General features: G+C 39.3%; 1 protein-coding gene and 1 long non-coding RNA gene across 3 annotated transcripts in view; one reads left to right on the top strand and one right to left on the bottom strand.

Moving 5' to 3' along the window:
- LOC117807284 (receptor-type tyrosine-protein phosphatase delta-like) overlaps nucleotides 1-27,960 on the bottom strand; it is a 429,954-nt gene that overhangs the window by 192,131 nt on the left and 209,863 nt on the right. The window contains exon 7 of the mRNA XM_034676508.1: nucleotides 14,763-14,810. Within this exon, the coding sequence (XP_034532399.1) occupies nucleotides 14,763-14,810 (48 nt within the window). The remainder of the gene's footprint in view (nucleotides 1-14,762; nucleotides 14,811-27,960) is intronic.
- LOC117807286 overlaps nucleotides 1-27,960 on the top strand; it is a 175,908-nt gene that overhangs the window by 773 nt on the left and 147,175 nt on the right. For both annotated transcript variants that reach the window (XR_004629940.1, XR_004629939.1), the window contains one exon: nucleotides 5,632-5,766. This is a non-coding gene — a long non-coding RNA (uncharacterized LOC117807286). The remainder of the gene's footprint in view (nucleotides 1-5,631; nucleotides 5,767-27,960) is intronic.

Raw genomic sequence — 27,960 nt, 5'->3', positions numbered from 1 at the left:
ATCCAAAAGACTTGTAATGCTTTTGGTGGGCTCCATTCCTGAAACTAGATAAAGTGTATCGTCGGCGTAGAAAGAAAAGCCTTGTTTCTCATTTTCTGGAGGTTTCATTCAGCTATGTCGGCCTTATCTTCTATCCGCAGCCAACTGTATGGACCGACGTTGGCTTGATACGACAAGTGTAAGATAAACTTGACAGATCAACTTTTTCGATAGTCACCGAGCCCATAAACAACTGGAGCCTCTAATCTGATAATCCACCAATGAAAGATTAGTCGCGGGGAGTATTATTGTGTTGTCACTCTTGCTTATAGGGTCACATGGGCTTTAGCTGCTGGGGTTAGACGTCCCTCTGCAATTCCTGGGGAGGTGTCACATCTCAGCAGGTGAGGTGCAATGATAAGACCAACTGGGGGATGTTAAATGAATAAACTGCAATTATCAGAAGCATTAATGAGAAAACAAAACACAACAGGAGGGTGGCATGGTGGCCTAATCATCAGAGAGCCTTTCTGTGGCGGAAAAGTCAAAGATTTCACACCAAAATGTGCTTTTTTGTGCTGTAAAGCATCCCCAAGAAAGACAATAAACTCATATCTTTGTTTCTTTTTCAGTGGAATTATAGAAAATGTGAAATATCAAACACTTTGATTATTTCTAAGAATGACATTTAAAAAGCCCACATTGTCTTTTACTGCTGCTTCCTGTTTGCAATCCTGCTTCTCTGTACATTTGCAAACCTGATATTAACCATCCAGGCAGCTCCTGCATTCGCTCACTGCTATCTCACAAGCAGAGGAGCCGGAGAGTTGGAGTAATTCAAACATTCTTCAAACTGCAATTTATTTTCCCCGAGTTGTAATTATGGTCTATTAAAATGCAAATGATGTCAATGGCGGAGCAGCGCTAATCACTCACTGTCTGTTTATGGGCAGTACAGCCACATTAGAGAGAGACTCACACTGTGGGGACTTGGATGCACACAGATCCTCTATCTGTGAAGGATCCAATAAATTAGATGCTTTCCTCGGTGGATGGTATGGATTTTCTCAGGGGATGTAAAGACAATCTGACCACGTAACAATATAAAAGTTAAATATGCTAAGTTGCATAATGGTTTATGATTTCAACATGTTAGCAGACTTGTACCGGCTGCAGAAGCTGTAAAAGTTTTATGTAACAAATGGATCTTTTCTGGATTGTTACAAAAAATGGAACCAATCCCTGCTTGTTAAAATAGATTAAATAAAGTATTGCAGGAGCTAACACATTAGCACATGATCAAAAAATTATCAGGAATGAACTATAGTGAACTAATCAGGTTTAATCAAGTTTATTAAACATGATGTATTCCTAAAGCTCAAGTGTCAACCTTTGTGTTGACCTCAGTGCCCCCTTGGGCAACTTTGGTTAACCGTAACGTACCAACAACAAAACTTTTTAAACTCTGATTAATACAGTCAGTTAGCTAACAACAAGCGACCTGACTTACTAGTTTAACATTACCAGGCACAGCCCAAGTGTCATGACGTATGCTCCAGTGCCCCAATAAATGTCCAAATAACAGAAATATGCAAACAGTTTGACTCTTTTGTCTTTAAAGAACATTAACTGGCTGGCGAAAGCAATACTTCCTGTCTATAAAAGCCCCTTTCATAAAGTTTTCCATCTAAAACAAAACTTCAACAAGAAACCTTCATTGAATTACAGAAATGACAGTGAAAACCTCCTCAAAGTACCTTTAAAACTCCAACAAAAAATTGTCAAAACAGTCAATTTTGTTGTTTATAGTGCTTTTGTAGGCCTCAGTGTTTCAATTTCCATGTGTTTCTTGAACAATCAATTTTTTTTTACAGGGGCTTTTAAAATAACTCACATTAGTTATATAAAAACTTTAGAATATATATACACTGACATCCTTTCGTCCAAGATCAAATACGTTAATGCCAAGAAAAATGTCCATCTTATCAGTTAGACTGTAATAAGTAGCATATTTCATAACTGAGCTACACGCTACAGCAGCCAATTTCTTATCTCCAAGAAAACTTCATGATATTGATTTTTTTGTACATGATATCAATGCACACTAATTAAGTGCAAACATTATACCACATAGATGAATGTGAACTTATGTGCTCTGAATACAAATTAGATAATGTTAACAACAGTTTAATTCTACACAGCTAATTTGTTTTGCAAAGTACAAAAATATTGAGTCCCAAACAGAAGCATATGCATCTGCTGCCAAGGAGTACTGTTCCTTTTTTTTTATGAAAGTTTACATTTAAAGTTTTTATTTTTTATTTTTATCAAACTAATGCTATTATTCATTTTGACCTCCGACCCCAGGACAATTTGAAACTTCTTTGAGTGACGTTTTATTTAATCCTCATCCATTCTCATAATCTCATTGGGATCGTACAGCATAGAGCCGTAGGTCATGCTCACATGCACATATTTTCTGCTAGGTGGAGGTGCACGGTTAAACATATGAGGTCAATAATTATCCATATTTCAGTGTTTTATTCATGAGCGCATTGCCACGGGTAGAATGAACGTTCATGCATGTTAAACCACGCATGGTTTCCTGTTGTGGGTCATGTGAGAAAAAAAAAAATCTACACAGGAGCTGCACTTATGGAATAATGAATCCGATGAGCATGAATTACATGTGCATTATAAGCAAGCTATTGCATGTTCTTGTCTCTACACTGTGTAATTTTGACACACTGCTATTTCATCCCATTGCCAATGTACAGTATGTTCTGTGGCCCCATCACTTTTGATATGCATTACATTGAAGCAACTGGGGATTAAAGCTTATCTTTACTACATGTAACCGTGTGCTGTGACATCAACCTCATGTCCTTTTTATCACAGGGTTAGCTGCTGACAAGACATGGTGTTGCTCATAATCAAAAACCTCTGAAATGTCCATCCCAACAATGCAGAACTTGCTCTACAGTTACATAAAAACACCCTCATCTACATGTATAATTCAATATTGTTTCAGTATTGATTAAAGCTGTGTTTATTTTCAGATAGCAGCTCAAGGAAGATGTCAATTTGATACTAAGATACAGTGAAGGCATGTTTTTGTTGCACAGAGCCTGATGTAGAAATAAGTAAGATAACATTCCCTCTAAGTCGAACAAACTCTCCCTCTCTACACTTAACAAATGGGGAACGCTCTGGCCACAGTAGTGAAGTGCTTCTGTAATCACTGGTGAAAGGATCTGTGAGAATATAAATAGCACTTTCATACGATCAATACTGTCATCCCTCCTCCGTCGGCTCACATTAAGAGCACAAGCTGGGTAATAATGGAGGACTGGTTGAACACACTCTGCAGCATTCTGTTTGATCATAAGGGGTGGTGTCCCCCAGGGCGTAGTGTCCGGCCCGTTGATAAATCCATCTCCCTGATTGTCCCTGTGGGAGCTTGCCAATGAGTATTGGACATTGACTTTTCATTAAGGAGATCACTGCATTGGAAATTGAATTTATTTTGGGCTTAAGAACATAACAGAGCTGTTTCTGAGTCAGCCCTGAAGGCCACAGAAGAATGCCAATATGGTGAAAGCTGATGGAATGTTTGGCTGGCTAATAACGCTTGTCTGTTCCTTCAGGTGGAAAGCATACAGGTGTCACAGTTAAGGACTGCTGTTATTACTGGACAGTGTGCCAGGGTCCTCTTACAGTAGGCTCTTACAGCCTCTGGATGTTTTGCTCAGAACAGTAGCGATGTATCTACAGTGCAATATCAAAACTGAGACTTGTGATAAGCATTCATAAAGATCTAGGTCAAAACAAACCCTCAAAACTAACAGATAACATTGTTCAAAAATGCTGCCGTTCGGGCCATTTTTTTTAAATATGTAAAGGCGCGGCCATTCATATTTTGGTCAACATTGATGTGAACACTTTTGTACATGTCTTGTGCAGACAGTAATGATATTTCTTAGTTGTCTTAGTAGAAAACCAAAGCAGAAATGGGTACACTTATTTGAAAAGATTGCTTTGCTAACCGTGTAACCATTAGCAGTTAGCGTATATATGCACTGTTAGTAATATGACTGTAATCATAAATGATAGCTCAGTGGTGTTAGCTTTATTGTTAAAGAGCTAAACTGTCTCTTCCAATGCTCAAAGTAGGCACCTTTGGTCAACATGTTTCACCAAAAACTTAAAATGTTGTGAGCCAACAACAGATGGGAAAGGCTAATTAGCTACTGCACAACTCTTGCTACGATTGGATCACCAATATAATTATGTAATAAATGTCTAAACATAGCAAAACTCAGTGAAAATGAAGGAACAACCCCATGGTGTTGAAAAATATAACCAATGCATCCTGCAAATAATTGCAGTTCCTCAAATGTCAACATGGGGCTTGGTTCAAAAGCCAAGAATTAAAGCAAAATGAAACATTTTTACAGCCTGGTACAAACCATAGACTGTATGAAATGGTTTGAGCCTCCTAGCCAACAGCTATGTGCTCTCGTCTGGGAGTCAAGTCAGTCATGTCCTTATTTGGGAAAAAAACTGGTAATCTTAATATCTTCTGAACCGTTGCGTTAGAAAAAAATTCACCCCCTGTACAGTGGGTGTCGATAGAGAAATGAGCCATGTAGAGCAGACGTTTTTTTAACCAGGCTGTAAACATGTTTATTAATGCTGCAAAGATCGTCTTTTTTGAATTGGTGTGTATGTGGTCTCTGGTGTCTCTGCAGCCATCCTCAAGCGGATTATCGATGAATTGCAGTTTATAACACTTTCACATGGGCTTCATAGTGAGACCGGAGGTTGCCGCTTGGTACAAACCAATATAGTGTTGGCCTCTATACTAAGTGTTAAACTTTATGGGGATTAACTTTTGGATAACTCATCTGTTTAAGTTATATTACGTTTTTTCACAACTAGGGATAATTAGGGGTGTGGCTTGTTTGATTGACTGATGGGTGCTACACGGCCTTCACTCTACCGCTTCACTGGGTTTTAGATTAGCCTGGAATTAGTTGGAATTGGCATATCCAATATGGTGAACACCATCTTTGGGTTTTGTACCACCTCTTCCGAAACCAATAGGTGATGTCACTGAGAATATATCCTTCTTTAATACAGCCTATAGTTGAAACTTGTGTTGGGGAAGTTTGCAGAAACTTAGACGTCATTACTCAGAATAAGGGTTTTGTACTTTTTAATTATTTATGACTATATATTTTTCATATATTTATATGCTAAGTATTGTGAACCACATAGTTAGAAGGCTATTGTGCATTTGGGTCTGCTGTGGCTTTAATGCTGTTAGCCTAGTTTCAAGTGATGATTGCAGCCTTGGGCACAATGCTGCAAACAAGTACACAGTTAGATACAAAATCTATTAAGAGTTGTTGAAACACCCAGTAGGCTTTGTTGTAAAAGTGTTTCCGCAAAGGCTTATTGCGTATGGCATGTGCTGGAAGCAGAAACACATAACTTTTAAATTCTTTTTTCTTTTTTATGATTTCGCAAAATATTTATTTATTTCAATTAATGTGGCTATTTTAATGGGCTAGGCCTTCAAAAAAGTAATTAATTTAAAAGGCTACTGCATTTACAGTGTATAATTTAGCTCTCACTGTTTCATTGCAGGGAATTCAGTGTGATTTATGGACTGCATTTTACCACCTACGCTGATGAAGGTTCCGCAAAATATCAAGGGTCACTCTCCTGCACCGCACCTTCCACCTATGCAAAGCTTCAACACTTGCTGTAAATTTCATCAAGGTGAGCTTAAAGTGTTTACCCCATTAATTTATTTCTGCTCAAGCCAGAGCGCTGACCCATAAAATGAGCTAAGATAATACTGACCTTAACATGGTCTTCTGCACATGGAGGTAATTGCTAAGGCTCCAGATCAATCAATATTGACTTGCCAGTTTTTTTTTTACCCCCCTTCACTTCCCCACCCACTACAGCTTGAGCTGAATGTGTAAAATTGGCTTTAGATGGATGGAGAACATATCCCTGATAGTTTAACCTTTATCTAGCTAACATGTGCACTTATCTGTACAATTATAGATTTTGCCAGTCAAGCTGTTTCACAGAAAATCTGTTGAGTGTTAACAGACCAGACTGTAGAGCTACTGCTAATTGTGGACTGTGATTTGAAGTACATTTCTGCAGGAGAAATGAAACACATACAACAAGGCCCTTACTGTAAAACGCAGAGCTGTGTCAGGATGGCAGCTTGTATTTTTTATCACGTGTCACCGGAGATGAAATAGCTGACATTAAGAAAGCACATTTCAACAATAAATAACTGAGTGAACAAGTATGCAGGCGTGCACGCATAAACACACACACGCCTTTATATCACAATCGCTGTGTACTCTGAGGCGTTTGATTTCTCTTTAATTTTTCAAGGTAGGGGCACAGACGTAGCAGGCATTTCCATCTTGACTTGATAAATCTCACAATCTTCTTTTCCCTGCCACACTGAAGTAATTTATTTTCTATCTCTCCGAGCTATATTTTCCAGTTAATATTTCTTTTTTTTTTCTCCACACAACCTGACAAAGGATGCCACGAGGGATGATAAGAAGTCTGAAACCTTTGCACTCTCTCTGCAGATACAGGATTTACCTGGAGAATTTCATCAAAGAAACAAGACTTGTAAAATAATCGAGACACTTTAAACAACATCATTGTGTTCTCTTTTGAGCCACACAAGCTATATAGTGTCTTCTTATGATTAATTCTAAAACATCATTGTTTAATGATTTTTTATGTGCATTTATGAGTTCATAGACTCCTACATCTAACAGCAGGGTTACAAGCTGCATTTAGCATCTGATGAAAACAAAACAACACATTCTACAAAAGTGCTTTCCCTCAGGTAAAAACCACACAGACTGGCAGTCTGGAGCCGCTATTTATAGACTTTCCAAAACAGCAAATCCTGATTGTGTCACTCAGACTTCTTTTCATACCCAGCAGCCAAACATTCATCATTTACATTCTACAAATGTGCTCTTTTTTGACTCATGAGGAGGTGCCAAGTATTCAAAGTATTAATGCAGCAAAACTGTGATCTCAGTGATTTACAATGCTGGCTTGTATTCTTTGCTGCAGAGCCAAATTACATGTTCCTTGAGTGATGGGTAGCAGTGTCCTTCTGGCTATTCAACTCGCCCTTAATTTGAATTTGATAAGATTTCTTTTGGAGACATTGTTAGGCTAATGTAAATTCGGAGGGAGGACGAGAGCCCACCGCTGGCTTAACTTTGATGAGGTGCTAATATCTAATATCAAAAGCAGATAAAACCCTTATTAGCCCCAGTGGTCTTGCTGGAGTGGGAACTTATTACACAGAGGAGATGAGACGAAAGCAGATGAAGTAATAAGACGGCCGGGGGCTTTGTTACATGTCCTTAAGCTTTCTGACGGGGTCAACTTAATTTTGTGACTTAAATGCTGGGGGTTTACGGGATGCAGACAAGCCGACATTGTTTGAGAGATCTAATTCAGACTCTCATATTTCATAGTCTGCAAACATCTGGGGGATTACAGTGTCTCGAGCCAGAGGCAGTTTGATAATCGGTTGTCATTTCAGGAGTTGTACGCCCTTCCCAGCTTTTGCAGTTTTCTAAAGGTCCTTTGGTTCAATCAAATGTTTGTGAGATTAGCCGGCTGCACTCCTTTCAAGAACTATTTCCGTGTGCATTGGATTTTAATGTTTTCCTTTAGGCTTTCATTGTCAAAACACTCTGAAAATACTTGAGGACTGATGATTCTGGACACTGAAAGTTATTTTGAGAAAAAAGTAATGCCATGCTTTGCTGCCATTTGAAGGATCAAGAAGGAATAATACACGCAGTAAATAAACTGAAACCACTAATCAAACATAATAGTACATAAATAATATGAATCACTGGGGCTGGGTCTATCTAAACTGAGAGTGTGGAAGGAGTAAGTAAGAGTGCTAGCAGCTCTGTGAATCTACACTTAGGCAAAGAAGTGATTTAAGCTAATGCGAACAGAGCGTATTCACATGACAGCTATCTTCTGGTGACGTCATGCTCAGGGTGGGAAGAAACAGCAGTTTAGTGAAGTCTGCGAAAATAGCTAACTTACGTGTGTAACAGCACTTTCCTTTAGCAAACCTTGTACTGTGCAATTAGAGAAAATTACGGTTGAAGGGCAAATACGCTAAAAATTTCACCAACTTCCTGAAATAAACTGTCTAGAAGATTGGAGCCCTTCAGTGTGCGAGCCATATTTGTCTTTGTTTAGTCCAGTGGCACTCCGACATGAATCACCTGCCCTCTTAGGTGCAGATGTGTGCGTGTTTTCAACTTTTAAACGTTGTGCTATAATAGTTGTGAAAGAGAAAAATCTGAGCACTTGTACAACTGGTTGATACAAACATGATTCGCAAAATGCCTATCGTTTTCAGAGGTAATACCTCATCCTTATTGCTGTTGTTGATACTCATCTAGAGTGATTAGTCATGAAGTAGCCTGGTTTTTGAATGACAGGCCCTCATTCTAAATTTGGATTTATGATTGTCATTTTAAGTGTATTTGCATAGCTTTTCCAGGTATGAAATATCAGTCTAATGAAAGACTAATAACCAGTATCATTATTGGCTCTGAAAAAGCAATATCAGTCATTGGTTAAAACATAGCTCTCTATTTTACAATTGGAGAAAGAACTGCTTTTTTCACTGTACATTTCTTTGAAGCTTGTATTTATAACTTTCACTATCCATTGGATTAGATGTTGTTCTTAATAGTTTGACCCCTTCAAAATGCAGCTTTCCATTCACTTCTCATTTGTAAAGCTTTGAAAACTACCCTCCTGGATCTCCACTGAAAGCACAAAGTAAGCAGACAGTTTGTATGCCTCCAATCAATGCTTTGGACCAAGAGGAATGAGCTTTTGACTCACTGACTGAGGGATGGCATCAATACAAAACGCTCACCCTAAACAAGTCGGAAAACACCTTGGGTTCCAGCACTATGTCCCATTGATTTCTGTTCAGCCTCGACGTGGATTCTGCAGCATTTAGACGTTTAATTCCCCTTTCAAGCAAAGTCATTACACAGCCGAGCATTTAATTAAGCAATCACAGCAGTGCAATCTGATTGATTCGGTGTCTAAATGAGGGCCAAGTTGGCATTTTTGCGCCTTTACAGTTCCTAATGAATCCGCTTTTGAAATTTCAGATTCATGGATCTTTGTGAAGATCCTTAAAAACTCATACAAAGTCAACGTTTTTGAATTCACACCCAATAAATCCACATATTTACACTCTTAATTAAGTGTGTTAAAAGCTCTTTTGAGATGGAAGGAGCCAGGTATTCACGGCTGACCTATTTCCTCTGCAAAAGAAACATCATTTGAGGTGCATGAGCACAGATGTGTCTGAGGATGTACTGGGGAGGTGTTCTCACCTCTCCACGCCTCTGTGAACACAGCGACAGTTTATTATGTCTGGATGTGGCCTCTGTGTGCTTTGTTTGCCTTTTCCCCCAAATGAGTCCAGCTGTAGTGACATTGAAATTCATAAAGAGTTTAGAGATGGTCGGTCAGCGCTGCTTGTGCATTTAATAATGAACTCTGGATAACAGCAAATATAGTTCTTTGGTGTGTTTTAATTTCTGCAAATCATTCCAATCATCGAGCCTTTTCTTAAAGTTGATTGCCTTGCCACGCTGTATCAGCACTTTTTATCTAAAAACAATTACCCAGAAAATAGGAAAACAATATTTAGCAGTTTGCCATTCTTTTATTAAACAATGCTATCAAGAAACGGCAAGACTCCTGCAGCAGATACAGAATAGACAATTAAATGCATGTCAGTGTGGACAAACAATGGGAGAGAGTTGATGCTCTCATGTTGCAAAGTGCTTACATTCTTAAGTCTATGGTAAAGGGAGAACTATTTCATGGCATGTTTGCGACTTGTGCTTAACACCTTTGTTTCACAGAAAGGCTGTGCAGTGCGTGGGTGAAAGGAAAGATATGCATTATCATACTAAGTGATCTTTTGGAGGTGACAGGCAAATGTAGTCCGCAGCATTGTTGAATTTTTTCTCCATCAAGACACAGAAATGTTCCATTTACAGCTCAGTGTTAAACATTGTATTCTGCTTTTTCTTCCTGGCTTTGCAGATAAAAACTGCTACAAAAAAAACATTCCTCTTAAAGCACTACTCAAGTTTATCATAATAATCGTACCAAAAGAAATCAACATTAAGGAAGAGCATTTTACTTAAAAAGAGCACCCCTGATGTCATCAGTTTAATCTAACTCACGTCGCAAATGAACTGTCCTTCTCTGGAGTGACATTAAACCTGCTGAACTTAACTGTGTGCAGAGGGATCTTTGTCTTTTGGTAAAATTATACTTGACATAAGGTTTAACTCTGTAATTGTACTTAATGAGAGTAACCAAATAACCTATTGTAAAAAAACAAAATATGACACATTATTCAAATGAAATATAGATTTCAACTCACTGTCCCAGCGATGACTGAAAAATATCCTAAATAAATATCTTTATCGTGAGTCTGTGATCAGACATCTTTACGAGCCTATTCCAAAGCCCAAGCGTTTCACATTTGTGTCTGATATCTTGAGGCTCCCATCCCATATCTCAATTCACAGCTAGGATGGGTGTAAATTTATGAACCCCTAAGAAGGACCTGTGACGTGCAGAATTACAACTTGTATATTTACGGACCCCAAACACTAGAAGCGTAATCAGACACCGGGCGAACACATGAATTATAAAATTGTGCCTAAGTGTGAAATCCCAGATTACCACAATCTTTGACTTTTTTCAATACAAATAACAACAGGTCTACTTACTACTGACTGAGTTTCAGCACTCACAGCGTCTTTAAACATCATGTGTTCATCTAACGTCTATTATATTTACAGTATATTTATATTCTATCTTTATATGGATCAGTGTATCATAGCCCACTGATCAATAAAGGCCCTCTGCTTAATATGTGAATGTCACAAAACTAAGTTGCACAGTTAAAATAGTGCACTTTGGATGCATCACATTCATAGACTGTATAAAATATGGACGTAGTATCCGTGACGTCACCCATCTGTTTCTGAAGAGCTGTTTTAAGGCCAATCGTCGACGGCAGCCATATTGCTGCTATGGAGCCAGTGTGACGTAAAGAGGCGGAGTTTGAGCCTCCTAGCCAACAGCTTCAGTGTTCCTGCAGTCAGCTGTGCCTCTCATTGGAAGACTTGTAATCTCAATATCTTCAAAATTGCTGTGTTAGAAAAAAATTCACCTCCCTCACAGTGTGAGCTGATCGAGAGATGAGCTATCCAGACTACACTCGTCTTTTGTACCAGGCTGTAAACATGTTTATTTCTGCTGTAAAGATCGTCTTTTTTCCCATTCATGTGTATGTGACTTCCTGTACTTCCGGAGCCAGCCTCAAGCGGATCCTCGATGAAGTGCAGCTTTTAGCACTTCAGCATTAGACTCATATTTTTAGACCAGAGGTTGCCGCTTGATCCCATTGCGGTGGCCTTAATGCATTCAGTTCATGATAAATATAATCTGACCCACTCTACAGTTGTCCTGCTCACCTGTTAGCTTCAGGTAAAGTTACTGCTTCACATTTAAGCAAAATAACACTATTGATACAACATATTACTAATTTGTTTTATGCTTTGTCCTAATATCCTGTTCAGTCAGTTTTTCACAGCTAGTTTTGCTGCTAAATAGCAAATAAAAAAAGACATTCAAGTTTATCGCAGATTAAATCCAATCAGTAAATTGATTTGACTTTGACTTGACCAACAATAGGGGGGGCACCAAGAGTGTTTATCACTTTAAACTGTACTGAAATAACTTTTATTTCTCTTCATCACTTTTCGTTATAACAGTCGGACCAAAGCAGACAACTAGTCATTGTTCTTTTTGCATGGAAGAAAGCCAAAGTTAACAGCAACTCTGGCTGAGGAAAAGGAAAGTATTGTACAAAATGTCAAACTGCCCTTAAATCCTTACTGTATGGCGTGACTCGAGTCATAATGGAAAGAAGCCTCTGCCCTCCTCTTACTATAATTCATGTTACCAAGAAGTCTTCCTTGACATCTTCTACTCCTGTATTGTCAAAAAACTAAATTTTCCCCAAACTTGAACTTTGACATTCTAAACTGCGACTACAGATGTTAATCAAAGTCAAAACTTAATCCAGGCCTGATAAGATGCTCTATTTAACAGGCTGTTTTTTTAGCGGGGGGCTCGATCAGGTGGAATGAAGAGGAACTGATTGCTTGTGGTGATTGTGCTGATTACATTTTAAATTTAAAACTTTCCTCCTAGTTCATGGTCGGGAACAGTATTATAGACAATGACATAGCAGGAATAGCAAATGCCAAGGTGCTTTCAGTTTTACAGTAGCACAACTTCATTTTGCTGGATTAAATGTAGAGAAAGGCAGCTCTTTGGTCTAAACAAATAGAAAATCAGGCAGACAACATCGTCAGGATGATTATTTGTGTGTGATTCTCCAAAGCTGCAAACACAATTTTCCCATAATCCTTTTTTATGTATTCCCTCTGCAGCATTAATCACAAACATGTCTTCAAACTTTTATAAGACAATCATGTTTTCCAGGAGACAGAGTTCAGCATTCCTGACTTTCTCTCTTTGTGGGCAGAATCACAATGACTGAGATCCATGTTGCAATTTCCCCCCTAGTCAAAACATTATGGATGCTTGTGCTACAGCTGTCTTCTAAATGACATTTGAAAATATGCGATGAAAGGCATTTGCATGAAATACGGCACGGGATAAAGCATTAGCATATCTCGAGGAGGCGGAGGGAGGGGGAGATTTGCAATTGTGTCCATGCCCTCTCTTGGAGATGACAGATCATGTCATGTACATACATGCATGAAATCCTACATGAATTACTGACTGCAATTTTATAACCTAAATGATTTAGAAAAATAAGGAAATATCGATGTGTTGAGAGCTGGTTTCTACCATGTTTACATACCCAGTATTTACAGAGATCTAGCAGGCATTCAGTCCAATCATTGCATGTAAGCTTGAATAACCTTGTGCTAATGTAAGATCACAAGATGACTGAGACTAATCTCTGCCATCACACTGATGTCAAACCTCTTTCAGCCACAAAAAAAACGGGACGCACAAATCACATCAACTTTTCCCAACTTTTGCGTCCCAGTGGGTCTAATATCATGGCACAGATATCAATTTAAGTCCGTAAAATCACTCCCATCTTCTTTTTACATCACTTTGCATCTTTTCCAATTTGTACTTCAAAAATCTGTGTGTCAGTGTGACAGCGCAGATTATGGAGCTGATGGCAAACTCAGTTGTCATCGCCCTGACTGTGTTCTGCAGAAGTGAAAAGTTAACTACAGGAGTAGATTGTAATGCTGCTCTCCCTTTTCACTCTGTGGCTTAAGTAAGGATCATAAGAAATAGAATCACTGCCTGAGTGGTTTTGCTAATGTCCCATGAACAGCTGCTGGATTTCAGTCATTTTGTAAAGTAAGCTAGTCTTTTTGTTTAAAGCTCGAGGAGGTTACCGAACTGAGAGCTGCAACAGATTACGTGAATCACACTGATCATGTTTAAGGTAATTATTAAGAAAGTTAATTTGTGAACATTAACTGGCTTGAAACCCAACTCTGTTTCGCCAACACTGCTGTTCAAAGCAGTCTCTCGTACAACTCTCTGCTTACCTCCCAAGGTGAGAGAAGAAAGTACAGTAGATTGAGCTCTGTGTGTGAACTTGGTGAAGTAGTTCACTGTATCACGACCAGGCTGCAGGTGTTTCACATATCCAAGGACCCTGTTTATATATACATGTGTGGCAGGTGAAAAATGTATTGCATGTATCTAATTGCATATATTTCACACTGACTGTTGACTGTTTTGCACATGTAGTTATTTTGAATGCCATAGACATCAGTCTCACACGTCTCTTTCGTCATTGGGGCATTTTTTCCAGTATTACAACCTTTAATATGTTATGTGTTTTTTTAAGCATGAACTTTCAAGGTGAGAGCAACATAGAGGAGGATGTGTTGAGGTGAAAAACATTATTTTTGATTGTGCATTGGATGACCACTGTGTATCGTGAGTGTGTCTACATGCATGTTTCAATCTAGTGGGGTGCATCAGTGTTTGCGCATGTATTGATGGACCATAATGCATGGTGTTAGATATAGTGTATGCAACAGTATTTTTAACAATGGCCATATCACTAAAGATGAAACCCTTTTATCGGGTAAATTGTGCGTTTCTAAAGTTGTTTGCTTGTGGAATACGCAGCACGCCTTGTTAGATGTCAAGGACTGTTAATTTGTTGCAGTTATGACTTGTGTTTTGTATTAGATTCACTGCAGTACAGTTGACGAATGTAAGGGCCTATTCACTGAATGTGACAAACAGAGTGCAAGTCCAACAGCAAACATCAATCAGTGTGCCATGAAAATGCGGCGTGATTGATGAATATTAAGAGCTCATGGCAGGAGCTGCAGCCCTGCAACTGGAACCATATTACCTTGTACTTTGAATGATTTGTGAACCCTTTTGTGTCGACCAAATGTTGAAATATCTGTCACACATAACCCTATTCTCACTCACCTGTTCTGATCTCTCTGCCCTTATTCACATTTGAATTATTACAACTGTTCATGCATCACACAGCGCTAAAGAAAGACCACAGAGAGAAGAGTAGGATCCTTAGAGAGGCCTACCTTGAGGTCGAAGGTGTGAAAGTCATGGAACATCCTCTCTCCTGAGACCTGTGACAAAGCAGATGGAGGGGGAGGGGGAGGGGGAGGGGGGCGAGACGTCAGTCATGATTAGGCCACAGTGCAATTACAGAGAAGCTCCTCTGACAGTGATTGATCAATGAGGAACTCCCTTAATGAAGACAAGGACTCGGGGGCTCCCAGGAGCAAATTGGCAAAAGTAAGTAGAGGGAATAGTGTCCCAGACTGCTGAGAGAATTGGAGGATCATCCCGTCTGAGGTGGCAGTTTGGTGCTAGCTCAAAAACAGGTGCATTCAAATGTCATCCAGTTTGAACTAAAACAAAGCTGATGTAAAAGTAAGTACGTCAGATGTTAGAGAATGGTTTTGCACACTATGATCAAGATTTTCAAAAACATATTTGACTTTAGAAGAGCTTTTAATCACCCCTCGCCAAATTCAACTTGTCATCCAATGCCAGAAAGTTAAAGGTGTCTTGTGGAGTTTTTGACAACTAGGAGTGCTATGGAGCATTTCATCCCGTCAGCCAAGGCAGTTTGATACTTCCTCAAAAACATTGTGTCATTTCATACTGTCTTTACTGAGACAAAACAGACGTCATTCTAGAAGTATTGAAAGTAGGCTGATAACTTTGACCACATTTATATATTCCATGACTGTTATGATTCTCAAGGAACACATCAAGCATTATGAAAAGATGCAACCGTGTCATGAAAAAACATTAGTCACCCCTTCCTAAATTAAAAACTTGTTAACCTGCTTTCTAAAATGTAAAGGATACCGTGAATTATCGAACACTATGTGCTATGGAGCAGTTGTTGTCAGAAATAAGTCGTCCTATCTGTGACAGCAGTTTGGTACTGGCTCAAAAAAACATGTAAGTCTCATTAGAACTAAAACAAAAAATCCTTATTTACTTCTGTGCACTGCCTTTACACTGCTTGGCAGTACCTGCTTGGCAGTACCTTTTGTTCATTATGACCAATCAAGATTTTCTTTGGAACAACTTTTTTAAAAGTGCAGCTATTAAGAGAGATAAGATAAGAAAATAAATCAATACACCTATTTCCAAATGTAAAACTTGTATTACTATTTATTGAAATTACAGGAGTATTGTGGAGTTTTTGACCACGAGGAGTGCTCTGGAGCAGTCATTCTTTTAAGAGTGAGTTAATCTGTTGTTCCAGTTTGACACTAGCTCAAATCAAGGTTCTAGTCACTGACAAACAGCTAGCACATCTCTAGAAAAATATCATCAGGTGGCTACTTTCCAAATTAAAACAAGTCATAATATTTCTTAAACTTAAAGGTTTCTTGAAAAGTTTTTGACCTCTAGGAGCACTACTTTTCTGAACAGGTCCAAGTTCTGTAATACTAACCCTAACCTTCAGGCTTCTTCACAATTTATCGCCTCACCCAACCCTAATCCTAACCAGTCGAGGTTCTTGCTGGTCACTGGACTTCACGCCTAACCCGAACCGGTCAGGGTTCTTGCTGGTCACTGGACTTCAAGCCTAAGCCGATAGCACACATGGACTAATGTGGTGACCATGTAGACTGATTAATGAACAGTTTCAAATGATTTCCACAATCCATATTTGGTTGTTGTGTGAAATAAAGAAGAAAGATCTGGATTATTTCTGGGTTATCTAAAGAAAAATCTCAGTAGGCGTCATTTCGTGGATGTTTCATTGTAAAATTGACATTTTTTTAGGCTTGCAATTAAATGTTAACCTTTACTGTGTACTCTGGGTGTTCTTCAGATAAACAGCGCTGCCTAATGTTAGTTTAATTTCAAGTTTTTTCATGACCTGATGATTTTAAGAACCTACACAGAAAATGCCTCTGTGGATTAAGATAAGCAGCACATATCTTGAAATTTGCAGACAAATCCCTGGCTCCTGTTTTAACTTGAAGTAGCTTCACAACTCTACAAGAAAAGTTTGACATCACTTTAATGTGCATTCGATCTAGTTATGAGTTTGGTTGATTTTTGATGCGTCTGATAGGATTGGTCTTTTAGGATTTCATTAGCTTCATACCCAATGAGTTCGAACCCCCATCCCTCTGTGGTGCTTTTAACTCTGTTGTGCAAAAACAAGCTGAACTCCAGTCCCACTCAAACACGCCAGCCTCTGTCCGACTGTCAAGTGCAGCCTCATTGTTAAAACACCAGAGAACCAGGAAATCAGGCCCTTGAGGCAAAAGCTTCAGATGCCACTGTGTTGAAATTCAGTTTTTGATTCCGCCCTTTAATAAACTCCCTGAAAAATCTGGGCTGCCTTGTAGTCTGACCTACCATAAGGAGGGACACATTTGCTTCCTGCTCTATTCATGCCATGTACGCAGGTCAGGGGGATGCTTGCCAAAAACAGCCAGCCCTTGGAGGGAAGCATCTGACTGGTGCTTCAACTTTTTTTTTGTCTTTCACCAACTTGCCTGCACATGATGTTTGTGCACACATAGATGAATAGGCAAGACGTGGGCATTCAAATACTCCATGCTAAACAATCAGCTGTATCAATTCTGGGAAAGAATAGCAGAGAGATCTTCACATGAAGTTGAATGTATGACTCATAGCAGGTGGAAACTGAATGTGGCCCTGACTTGGAATTTGGCCTATGTTTCAGTGGAGTAGCTATTTAATATGATTCAAGAGCTCAACCAAATACAAAGACACACACATATACAGATGCTTCAAATAATCCTTGAAAGGAATAAATTGCTCTATTTGTGTTTCAGGATTGATTTAGAAATTGATTTATGGTGAATTCAAGGTCTGAATGCAGAGGAGGAACTGATATGTTGTCATTTTCTTCATTTTTCTTTTGGTAGAAACTGTATCTTAGAGACCCCAAATAAGGCTAGATCAAACATGATGGCCTCCACCTTATCTTGCTGCTCGCCTTGAACTTCAAGATGACAAAGCTCAAAGTAATGAAAGCTGCAAAGTCAAACATCCCCAGAGTTTTTTGAGATTTTCCCATTGTCTTTCTTTTTAGACGTTCTATCCATTGCCAGTGTCTGGCTTCTGTGGTGGTATGTGTATATATAAGGGTCCATGGCATGTGAAGCTTACACATCTGAGAAGGCAACATTAATACTAAACAATAAATACAGGTTTTGGAGCAACACATGCTGCCAGCCAGACAATACTAAACCCATTCTAAACGTATTACAACAGCATGGCTCTGTAGTAGAAGAGTCCAGGAGCTAAACTTGCTTGCCAGCCGTCCCGTCTTGTCAACTGTTGAAAGCATTTGGTGCATCATGCAACAAAAAGCAGATCAAAGGAGACCCCAAAATGTTGAGCAGCTGGAATCTATATCAGGCAAGAATGGGAACACATTTCATTTAAACAAAAGTCCAGAAACTGGATTTCTGGGTTCCCAAATGTTCACAGAGTGTTGTTGAAAAAAGAAGTAGTGCAAGATGCATTGCTGTCCTAACTGTTTTGTAACATGTTGCTTTGAAATGAGCAGATATTTTCCATAAAACATAACATATAGGGTCATTCGCAAATAATCAAATCTGCTTTTTAACCTTTTATACGTCCCATCCTTTTGCTTTCATACTGTTAATGCTATGACCAACGCAGTTGTATCCTCACATAACTGGCTCATAGTTTCCCATAGAAACCAGGTCCAGCTGACCAATTGTAACATGGAAATAATCTTTAAGTGTCTTTCAAGTGGTTACATTGTTATAGACCTGGGTAAATTCAGCACCGTAGGGAAGTAAAAGATAAAAGACATGTGTGAATGTGCTATGACCATATATTTAAGCTCATCAGGCTGCACAATTCTCAGAATATCATTTCAAATAACATATAAGAGACCATCAAATCAGAGGGAAAACTTCTCCTCAAGGACCAAATGCACTCAGTGTACTGAAAAACAGTTGAATACTGTAATTACTTGAGGTGCATGAAATAATACAATGGTTGAGTTCTAAACATATTTGTGTACATCAAGGTTACTTCACCCATAGAGACTGAACATCTAAAAGAAAACCACCTGCTTTGGCTTTAGAACATTTCCTTTAAATGGACGTACAAAAAATCCTCCATCTTCTCTCACAAAGGGTTACATAAAATAACCAAACTTGTAAGAACTATTCAGAAATCTGCCAGAAAGATTTAATTTCCAGCTTAGTTTGGAGTGTGTATTCATGCAAGTAAAAGGTACGATGCTATCAGAGATTTTCAGACACGACTGAAGATGCAATTAAATTTTTAATACAGCAGAAAAATCTCAAGTCCTGCGCTTTGACAGTGATACATTAGCCAAATCATATTTTATTGATCTCTTCTCTTCTCTTATGAAGTAAAATTGCACTAAGAGATTAGTGTTTCTGCTCCACAAGAAGGAATCAAACCAGACAGATATGACAGTTTTTATTCAATGTTTCCCCACCCTAAAAATGAGGCTTATTTTAAGCTTTACAGATGAACATGGACGTTTTTTTTTTACCATCCCTCTTTGTCTTTCTATCTATCTCTCTGTCACTCCAAGAGAGCGAGTAAGGGGTGAATTTAATGATTTGATGTTAACAGTGTGATGGGTCCTTGGGTGCTTCAACAGCTGAAAAGAGCGACCATTTGGCCGCCAGACCTGCTTGCCTCAGCACTTCCAGACACACGTTTTAAATGTTCGGCTTTCACCCAGAATGGCCCACAAGAGGCCTGAAGGGGTTGGAGGAGGGAAGGGGGGGGGGGGGGGGGGGGGGGCTTGATGCTGAGATCCCAGGGAATTGCATGGTCATTCATCACATTAATGAGTCATGTCACTTTATTTACAAAAAAGGGAGAGTTTTCTTTTTCCAAATGGATGGCTCCCACTATCCTGATGCGGCATTCTGTTAATGTTGACTGAAGTTAATCAAAAAGGGCTATTTGAGAATGGATCTATAGCCAGCCAAGTCTTCTGAATGCAGTTCGGTTGTGTCCTGAAACCAGAGGTCCAAGTTTGGCTAGATTTTGGGGATGCAGAAAAGGAGCTGTTTTGGCTCAGGATCAGCTCAAGTTATTCACACTTTATAGGCCAAAGGCGGCTCATCAATCACACCGTGTGGCATAAGTTTTTGCCACAAGCTGTGCCAAACCTGGATCATATTTGAGCCAGCTGACTTTGGCTTTGCCAGTGTAGTTTGAGTGTTTGGATCACTTTCAAAACATCTACCATACCAATTCTTATGGTGGATAAAGTTAGTTTCATTCAGAAACTCGAAAAAAGAATTGAGAATTTAAAGTTAAACTTTTAACGCCAAAAAAAAAACAAAACCTGCAGCAGATTAAGGAAATATTTGAACATTGAAGAGGTCTTTTTGTCATTTGTAGTATGGCTAAATGATTAAGTAGACTAACTGCAAAGTGTTATTATAAAAGTTCAGTGCTTGTTTACATCTACAGGTAACTGAGCATCATAGTGTTATGGCAGTAGCTATTAACTGGAGCTACAGCCCGTGCTAGTAGGTGGTGACGAGCACTGTGGTTTATACATAACATATGAATGCCATTTTGGGTTTGTGTTTGTAAAAATATGAATAATGAATTTAACTGACTAGTAATTCTGGTGAGGACTAGTGAGTGTGATGGTGTTTAGTTGGCTATAAGTGCGTATCCCTAGTTGCGTTTACATTTCTACAATGTGTCGCTAAATGGCGGATCACTAGCGTTAAGGTACATAACCGCCAACTACTGCTACAGTGTGTGACTAAACTACTTACTACTGTGTCATAGGAGATACATGTCCTTTGAAATAAAGGTAAAGCAAGAGAGTCATTTCGGTGTTATATAAAAATATGGTGAGAAATAGAACAACTTCCACTCTGTACACTAGAGATAAATTGGAAAAGGAACTGAAGAAAAAAATAACCATGGAACAATGGCATAACATGTGTAGGACACAGAGTAGATCATCAAGCTCTAGAGAAATATTGTGAGATTTTTCATCACACTCAAACTTTAAAGGAAAATTCTCACCTGTCCCACAGCCTTGCTGGAGACAGTGTGGTGCGCATGATGTTGATCACTGTCATGTTGTTTGGCAATGTGTGAAAATGACTGAGTACTGGGATGAAGTGTGGAAAGGAATGACAACATTTTTAGGTTATGAACTTCCAAAGACGTGTGAAGTGCAGTATCTGGGAAATTAAACACAGGAAAATATACAAAGCAAACACATGTACCTGGTTGGAATACTGCTACTGGCATCAAAGAAAGCTATAACAAGAAAGTGGTGTAAGGAGGAGCCCCCCCCCCACACACACACACACAGAGAATCTGGTTGGACATTGTGGAAAGATACGGAGAACTTTACACACAATTAAATACTTCAACAATCTGCCTGCCAAGGGAAATGGAAAAAATTGACTGACTTTATAACCCATCAAAAGGTCTGAAGAAAATTGACTATTTTAAAGGAGGCTAAACTGGCATTTAACTGACACCAAAGTTTTTTTAATGTGTTTATTTTGATGTAACCTCATCAAGAAAAGCAAATAAAATATAAGTTAAAAAAAAAGAATTAAAGGTAAAGCAATCACTTTTTGCTAAATGTTTTGTGTGCATGTCAGCAGAAAGTCACATAGCTGTGAATAGCAGTGATTTCAAAGTATTAAAAACTTGACTTTGAGCACAACTACATTGTTTTATCTGAACCAACAATATCTCTATGTACAGTTGACCTTGATAAATGAAGTCAAAACTTTGCATTGAAACAAACTAAATACCCTTGATTGTTTGATGTAATTTAATTTGGTATATTTTCACTCTTTCATCCCAGCTGCCAACCCCTTCCAAAGTAATCCTTGGCTTGCATATCAGTATTCTGGATGACTTCCCCAGACTTGACCGTCATCTACTGTAGACAGTATTCTGACTATTGATGGGTACTTAATACAACTGGACCGAAAAAATCCCAAGAATCCCTTAAAGTACACAGTGAAATCCAAACAGTCCCACAAACTCAGCCTCTGTTCATATCTTGTTGCTGTACTGATATCACTAACTTCCTCCCACGCTTGGGTTGCCACATGAAAGCTCTAATACAGACAGGGCAGGGAGATTTTAATAGGAGTGTGAGGATTTTGGAACTATATGACATTTTTCTTTGCCTAGAAAATCCAAATCTGTGATATTACCATTTCAGGGGTGAGAAGATTTAAAGCACGATGTGCTGATAAATGTCGGGACAGGATGAAATAGATGATTCTCAAGTTATTTACCCTTTTTAATTGGAAATGTCTGTCACAGGGCAGCAAGCCGAGTCCTCTCCCAAGCCATTATCGGTCTGCCTTGATCATTTGCAGGTATTTTATGGAGAGTGATGTCCTGAGTGTCAAGCTATTGAATTTATTCCTGTTGGATTTTTACAAGCTTTAGAATACAAATGCTGAGGAGGGAAAAAGCTTGCAAAAAGGTCAGCTTGTTAATCACATCACTACGTTCGTGTATCACAGATTCACAGATGAGCACTGACAAGATTTTACTGACGCAAAAGCCAAATACTTTAATTTACTTCTAAGCTTAACTCTTTAAGTTTGACAACCCCTGTGGTGTTTATATGATTAATCCGTCACCAGTTGAGCTTCAAACATACTTTTGTGACTAACAAGGAAGGAGTGTTATCCCTAGCTGTGTTTTTGATAGACTTAAACAAGCCGTAGGTTCCTTTTGAGCAAGCCCTTGGGCTTCGCTCATAATTGCTCCCAAGGGTCCTGTCAATAGTTTCTACCTGCTCTTGAGCTCTCATTCCCGGGCTGTCATCCTTGTTGAGCTGCCTGTCTGGGCCCCTGAGTGACATGGCAGCGTCACAGGATGAGCTCTGTTGAAGGATATCTCTGGCTCCAAAGGAGGACACCACTGGGACATTGCCAGCCCCGTTGATGATGTCACACTGTGACAGCAGTGACTACTTGAGCTCAAAGCAGTTGGATGTGAACTCCTGGGCCTCTGAGTCTTTATATGTGTACGTGCAAGAGTATGTGTGGGATACACTCACTAAAATGAGATCTAAATACTTCTACCAGGGAAACTGCCAAACATTAAATTCCTCTCTCACTGTAATCATAGACACGTTCTTGGACTACATTGAGAATCAGCGCACAAAGAACTGAATGTGCATTCTGCACCGACAAACAATCCCAATGATCTCATCTCTTATTCATACAGCACTATGAATGTTGACAGCACCAGCGTTTCAGTGTGTGCTACAAAAAGAATGTAAAAATAACGACAACAGCCAGTCGCTCTAGTCTGAATTTGTCACAGCAGAAGACGACAGTAGACGACAAATCCACGATTTAAGCTCTAGTAGTAGTACAAACCACCTCTGAAGCAGTTGCTGATGTGTTTTCACCATGACAGTCCTAAGAGCAACACTTTTGTTTCAGTGTCACAGCATCTAGCAGCAGTGTATAAAGGCTCATTTGCACCATCTGTTAGTGGAGGCGACAGGGGCAACTCTGGTGCCAAAGGGCTATTGAAAAAAGAAATCCAGCTGCCACCATCTACCTGCTCTTCTGCTTGGCTTTCTATGGAATATTTCTTGGTTAAATTGGTCTTTCACTGGCATTTGAAGACCAGAGGTGATGAAAGACAGAGACATTGTGAGCTAGCACACTGTCACAGCAGGGATTAGCGAATGTTCTGAGCTGTTTGTGGTGACAGGAGGTTGTGGGAAAGGTCTGCTGCACTTAGAGTGTGACTGTATTTGACTGCTATACTGCATGGTGAAGCTGCAGTGGGCTGACTTTACAGGATAACATGGCTTTTAACCATGCTAGTTTGGTGGATAGATTATCCCAACTATTTTAGCATGGAGTGCAATGAAATCTTACAACTTACTTTTCTTGTGCTGCTTTATCAGACATCCAATATTTTGGTTAAGGGATAAAATAATTCCTTACAATAACTATTAAATACCATCAATACCAAGTCGTTTTTTGGGGGGTTTTCTGTATATTATAGCTTCATTTTAAACCATTAATGCCTCTTGCACAACAAGCTAATGTTGCGTGACAGGAACACATACAATACTTTCATCACAAAGTAGGGAAAAAGTGAGTTAGAAGTTTAGTGCTAAAGAAAAACTCTGTCTTTTGTAGAACTGAACTAGCTTACTGAAAAAATGACAATGTCGTGCTTTAGCGAAAGACTTTGCATATTAGCACCATGTTAACATTTAGTGTAAATCCATTTAAATGCTTGGCTAAAAAAAAGACCAATAAAAACTAACTATGGCTACATTTGGCAGCTAAACCCTATTTCCAGTCTTTTATCACTGCGCTTTTTCCTAGCTAAGACGTTGGAGACATTAGCTTTTAAGGTTGATTTATACTTCTGCGTCAAATTGACAGCGTAGCCTGCGCCGGGGGTCCGGGTAGCTCCCATACCTACGCAGAGGCCTACGCACATAGCTGACGTGCACCTCCTTCAAAATGTAACTACACGTAGAATTGACGTGGACCGAAAGCCCTGCGATTGGTCCGCTCGGCGGTATTGTGTTTCCCGCATTTACAGCACCGATTTACGGACATCGGCCACACATCGGCCGTGTAATTCATCTCCTCCTCTCTATTCTTCATGTAATCATGTCTGCATGATAAACATTAACATGCATCAGCTGTAGATTAACATAACACGCTCTGAATACCTGTGGGAAAGTAAGCAGAGATCGTAGCAGGGCCGGAAGCACGCAACCGGCTATCAGAGAGACCACACTGCCCTCAAGCGTTTCAGCTGAGAAGTGCTGTATGACACTGACATATCAACGCACAAGTATGTGGGGCTCATGTCCGTGTCCACCCCTGCTGCGGAGGGGCGACGCAGAAGTATAAATCAGCCTTTAAGGCTAAGTCAATACTGTTTCTAGCTTTGATGTCTCTACATTAGCATAGTGTTGCCAAAAAGAAACTACCACAGAAAGAATGGCTGCATATAATGCTGCAAGTAAATTTGGAGAAAGTACAGGAACCTTAAAAGTAATAAATAAGGACCTGCTTATTTTGCACTGGCAGTGCCCACATCCTCAATTTCAGAGAGCTACTTTTGTTGCAAGGTTACTAAAGTTGTCCCACTGCCTATCTGCTTCCCTTAATGGTGACTAATACATCTGTTTTATAAAGCTCTGTATGCTTCATATTTGCTTTCACTCAATACACTTTTAAAGTTGATAGAAATTGGATTGTTGCATTAGAAGCAGTGCTAGACTGGAATATGTACCTTAAAAGGGCGAGTGTGGTTAGTTTCTTCTCCATATAGACATCCGTCATTGATGTTGGCAAAGTTAATATCAGAAGTCCTGCCCTAACCTACTTTTGGTTTAGTTGGTGAACTGCATTGGCTTTTATAGAAAATGGGGGCTGCTAGTTAAAAAATGGCACTAATGGACAAAGGATTTAAAGCTCCCAAGAAATTATCATGTGGCTTACATTATCGTGTTCTATAAAAATATAATTTTCTTTTTCTTCCATGACATGTTTATTTTGTGATTGGTAGGTAGGGAAATAGATAACTAAAATACACAGTAGCTGCAGCCCAACTTCAGTTCCTGACAAATATTAGTAAAAAATGACATCCTAATATCATCACTGTCAACATGGTAACAAGGCTGACACTAGCAATTAGTGTTTTAGCACCTACAGCTGCATAAAGCTGATATCATCGCTGAAGATTCTTGTCTATTATACCTTTGAACTCAGTGTCAGTTAATGAAGCAAACATGATCCCAAACAAACAGTTGTAGACAAACATTGGTGTCCCAATGGTGTGTAATAAACTGCTGATGAAATAAGGGATTTCATTTTGATGGTAATTTGACCACAGACATTCTCAGACAAGGACGCTTCACGAGGGTCGATTCTGTCTCTTCACATCTCTCTCAGAACTCCCCACTTCCAGCAACTTCCTAACAAAGTTAGTGATCGTCCGTGCAATGTGTCATGCTTCTGACGGTTTGATTGTTTCTGTGTTTTCACATGCAGAGGAACGAAGAGAGAGAGAGAGAGAGAGAGAGAGAGAGAGAGAGAGAGAGAGAGAGAGAGAGAGAGAGAGAGAGAGAGAGAGAGAGAGAGAGAGAGAGAGAGAGAGAGAGAGAGAGAGAGAGAGAGAGAGAGAGAGAGAGCTTCATGTGTTGCTCAAGGTCCTTTTAGATACTCCCCATCCCACATCTCCCTGCACAATTAATTTTATCTTTGGGGTATTATCAAGAGGGAGCCTGGCAAAGCAGCATGACAGAAAAAACGGTCCAGAACCCTGAGGCCCAGGGTGGGAATTAATCTGTTTGACAAGATCTCTCACAAACGATTTGCCTGGCTTTCCTTCAGTCGGATGTTGCCACTACCCTGCATATCTGAGGGGGTGAGGAATAAGCATGTTTCAAACACTGGATCCACTCAAAACATTAAAGTGAGCAGTGACAGGGTGTTGTTGTTTTGAAAATGCATTAAAAATCTGCAATTCTTACAGGTGTGGGTGTTAGGACAGATATAGTGTAAGCATTTTTTTTTAAATTATGCATGCAGCTACAATAATGAATCCCTATCATGACTTGTTGTAATTAGCATTATTTTCCTCACAAAGCAGAATTATGTCCTAAATCAAGCTCCCAAAAATGTTAAGCCTCGTTCTACACACGCTCTCCAAACTATTGACATCAAGCAGACGTTTGATGCATTATCTGGGACGCTGAAAATTAATCAAAGTAATGATTGAATAATTATCTCAAGTGCAATTAATTAAACATGCCAATGAACTCATCTTGAACAGCTGTCCTAGCTTCACCACTTAATCACTTGTGAGAATTACCGAACACAAATGGAGGACGCCGAGTGCATGCAATAATCTCTGCAAAGTGCATTGTTTACAAACAGTAATTAATATCACACCGTGTATTAGCAGGCTAAGTGACTGAGGTGCACTTCTGTAATTGTACCGGTGAGAGTTGGGTTTCTTCCCCTCTCTCTTTTACCTTAGGCGCCTCTTGTTAAAAAGGACCAAGTGCTGACATTGAAACCAAATTCCCCAAAAGTCAACCATATTTATTTAGAAAATCCCAGAGACATTTTTATTGCTAATTAAGTCCTTGACACCTTTAAATTAATAACCTATACTCAAACCTCTTTCTCCCCACATACTGTATTATAGATTTACTCTATGTTTCTGAATGTGAAACAGCTCCAACTGTATTTGTTGCCAAGGAACTGCCTCTAAAGTGACATCAAGCGCCCTCAGTGTCTCTCGCAGGGATATCTGTGACCACGCCAAAGTGGCAGTCCAATGCATGCTACGATGAGGTAATTTTAAGCATCAAATGTATGGGTTTCATGGTCTGCAGAGCCTGACAGCCACAGCACAGACTCTAGGAAATAGTCTGTGGTTCTGACATATGAGCGATCTATCTTAAACAGACTAGCGGCTGGAAACAGGGATGAAGATTGACATTGTGTGGCACTCGGATGCAGAGAGCCTAGAAAAACAAACTCGACTCCAGCTCTTCATGTACTCCCTTTCATGAGTTAAAGCTATTGTTTGATCTGTGCTACCACCAAGGACTACTGTATTATGACACACAGAGTATTATAATACCAATAATCACATGCTCTTATTACAGCTTACATATTACGGTGCTTTGTCATAAGAATAGAAAACCATTGTAAGATTATGAATATAAAAAGGATGATTAGCATATTCATTATGATTTTAATATCTTTCACAACACTCTACATTTCAATGAGGACTGTACCATCAGAGCAGAAGTGAGATAGCACAGTAATCTTAGTGTAAGGCTCAGTGCAAACTGTGTTCCTTTCTGGACTTCCACATTCAGGCTGTCATCAGAAGATTTAGATGCTTCAAAAGGAATGCCAAGAGTTAGTGAAATACAGCCATTGTTTTTCATTATGTGTCATTTCATGACATATGAGTCACTGTGAGGAAATGTGATTTTAAAATAGTCTTACTGTTGTACAAATGCCTCTTCATGACCTTCATAGTAAAGTGAGATTATCAGCGACAAGGTTGGTAATTTCTTTAGGATGAATTTTAGCACCTGTGTTTGGTTTCTGATTTTTTGCAAGTCAAGCTAGACATGGATATTAAGGACTCACCTGGAAATTTAACCATGTCCAGAACTCTGCTGGTTAAGTTAGCAAGCAGAATCTTTTTTCTTTCTTTAGT

This window comes from Notolabrus celidotus, chromosome 23 (genome assembly GCF_009762535.1).
Source record: "Notolabrus celidotus isolate fNotCel1 chromosome 23, fNotCel1.pri, whole genome shotgun sequence".
In the NCBI taxonomy this organism is placed as follows: domain Eukaryota; kingdom Metazoa; phylum Chordata; class Actinopteri; order Labriformes; family Labridae; genus Notolabrus; species Notolabrus celidotus.
The sequence above is the reverse complement of the archived record's forward strand: the minus strand, read 5'-3'. Positions and strand labels throughout refer to the sequence as shown.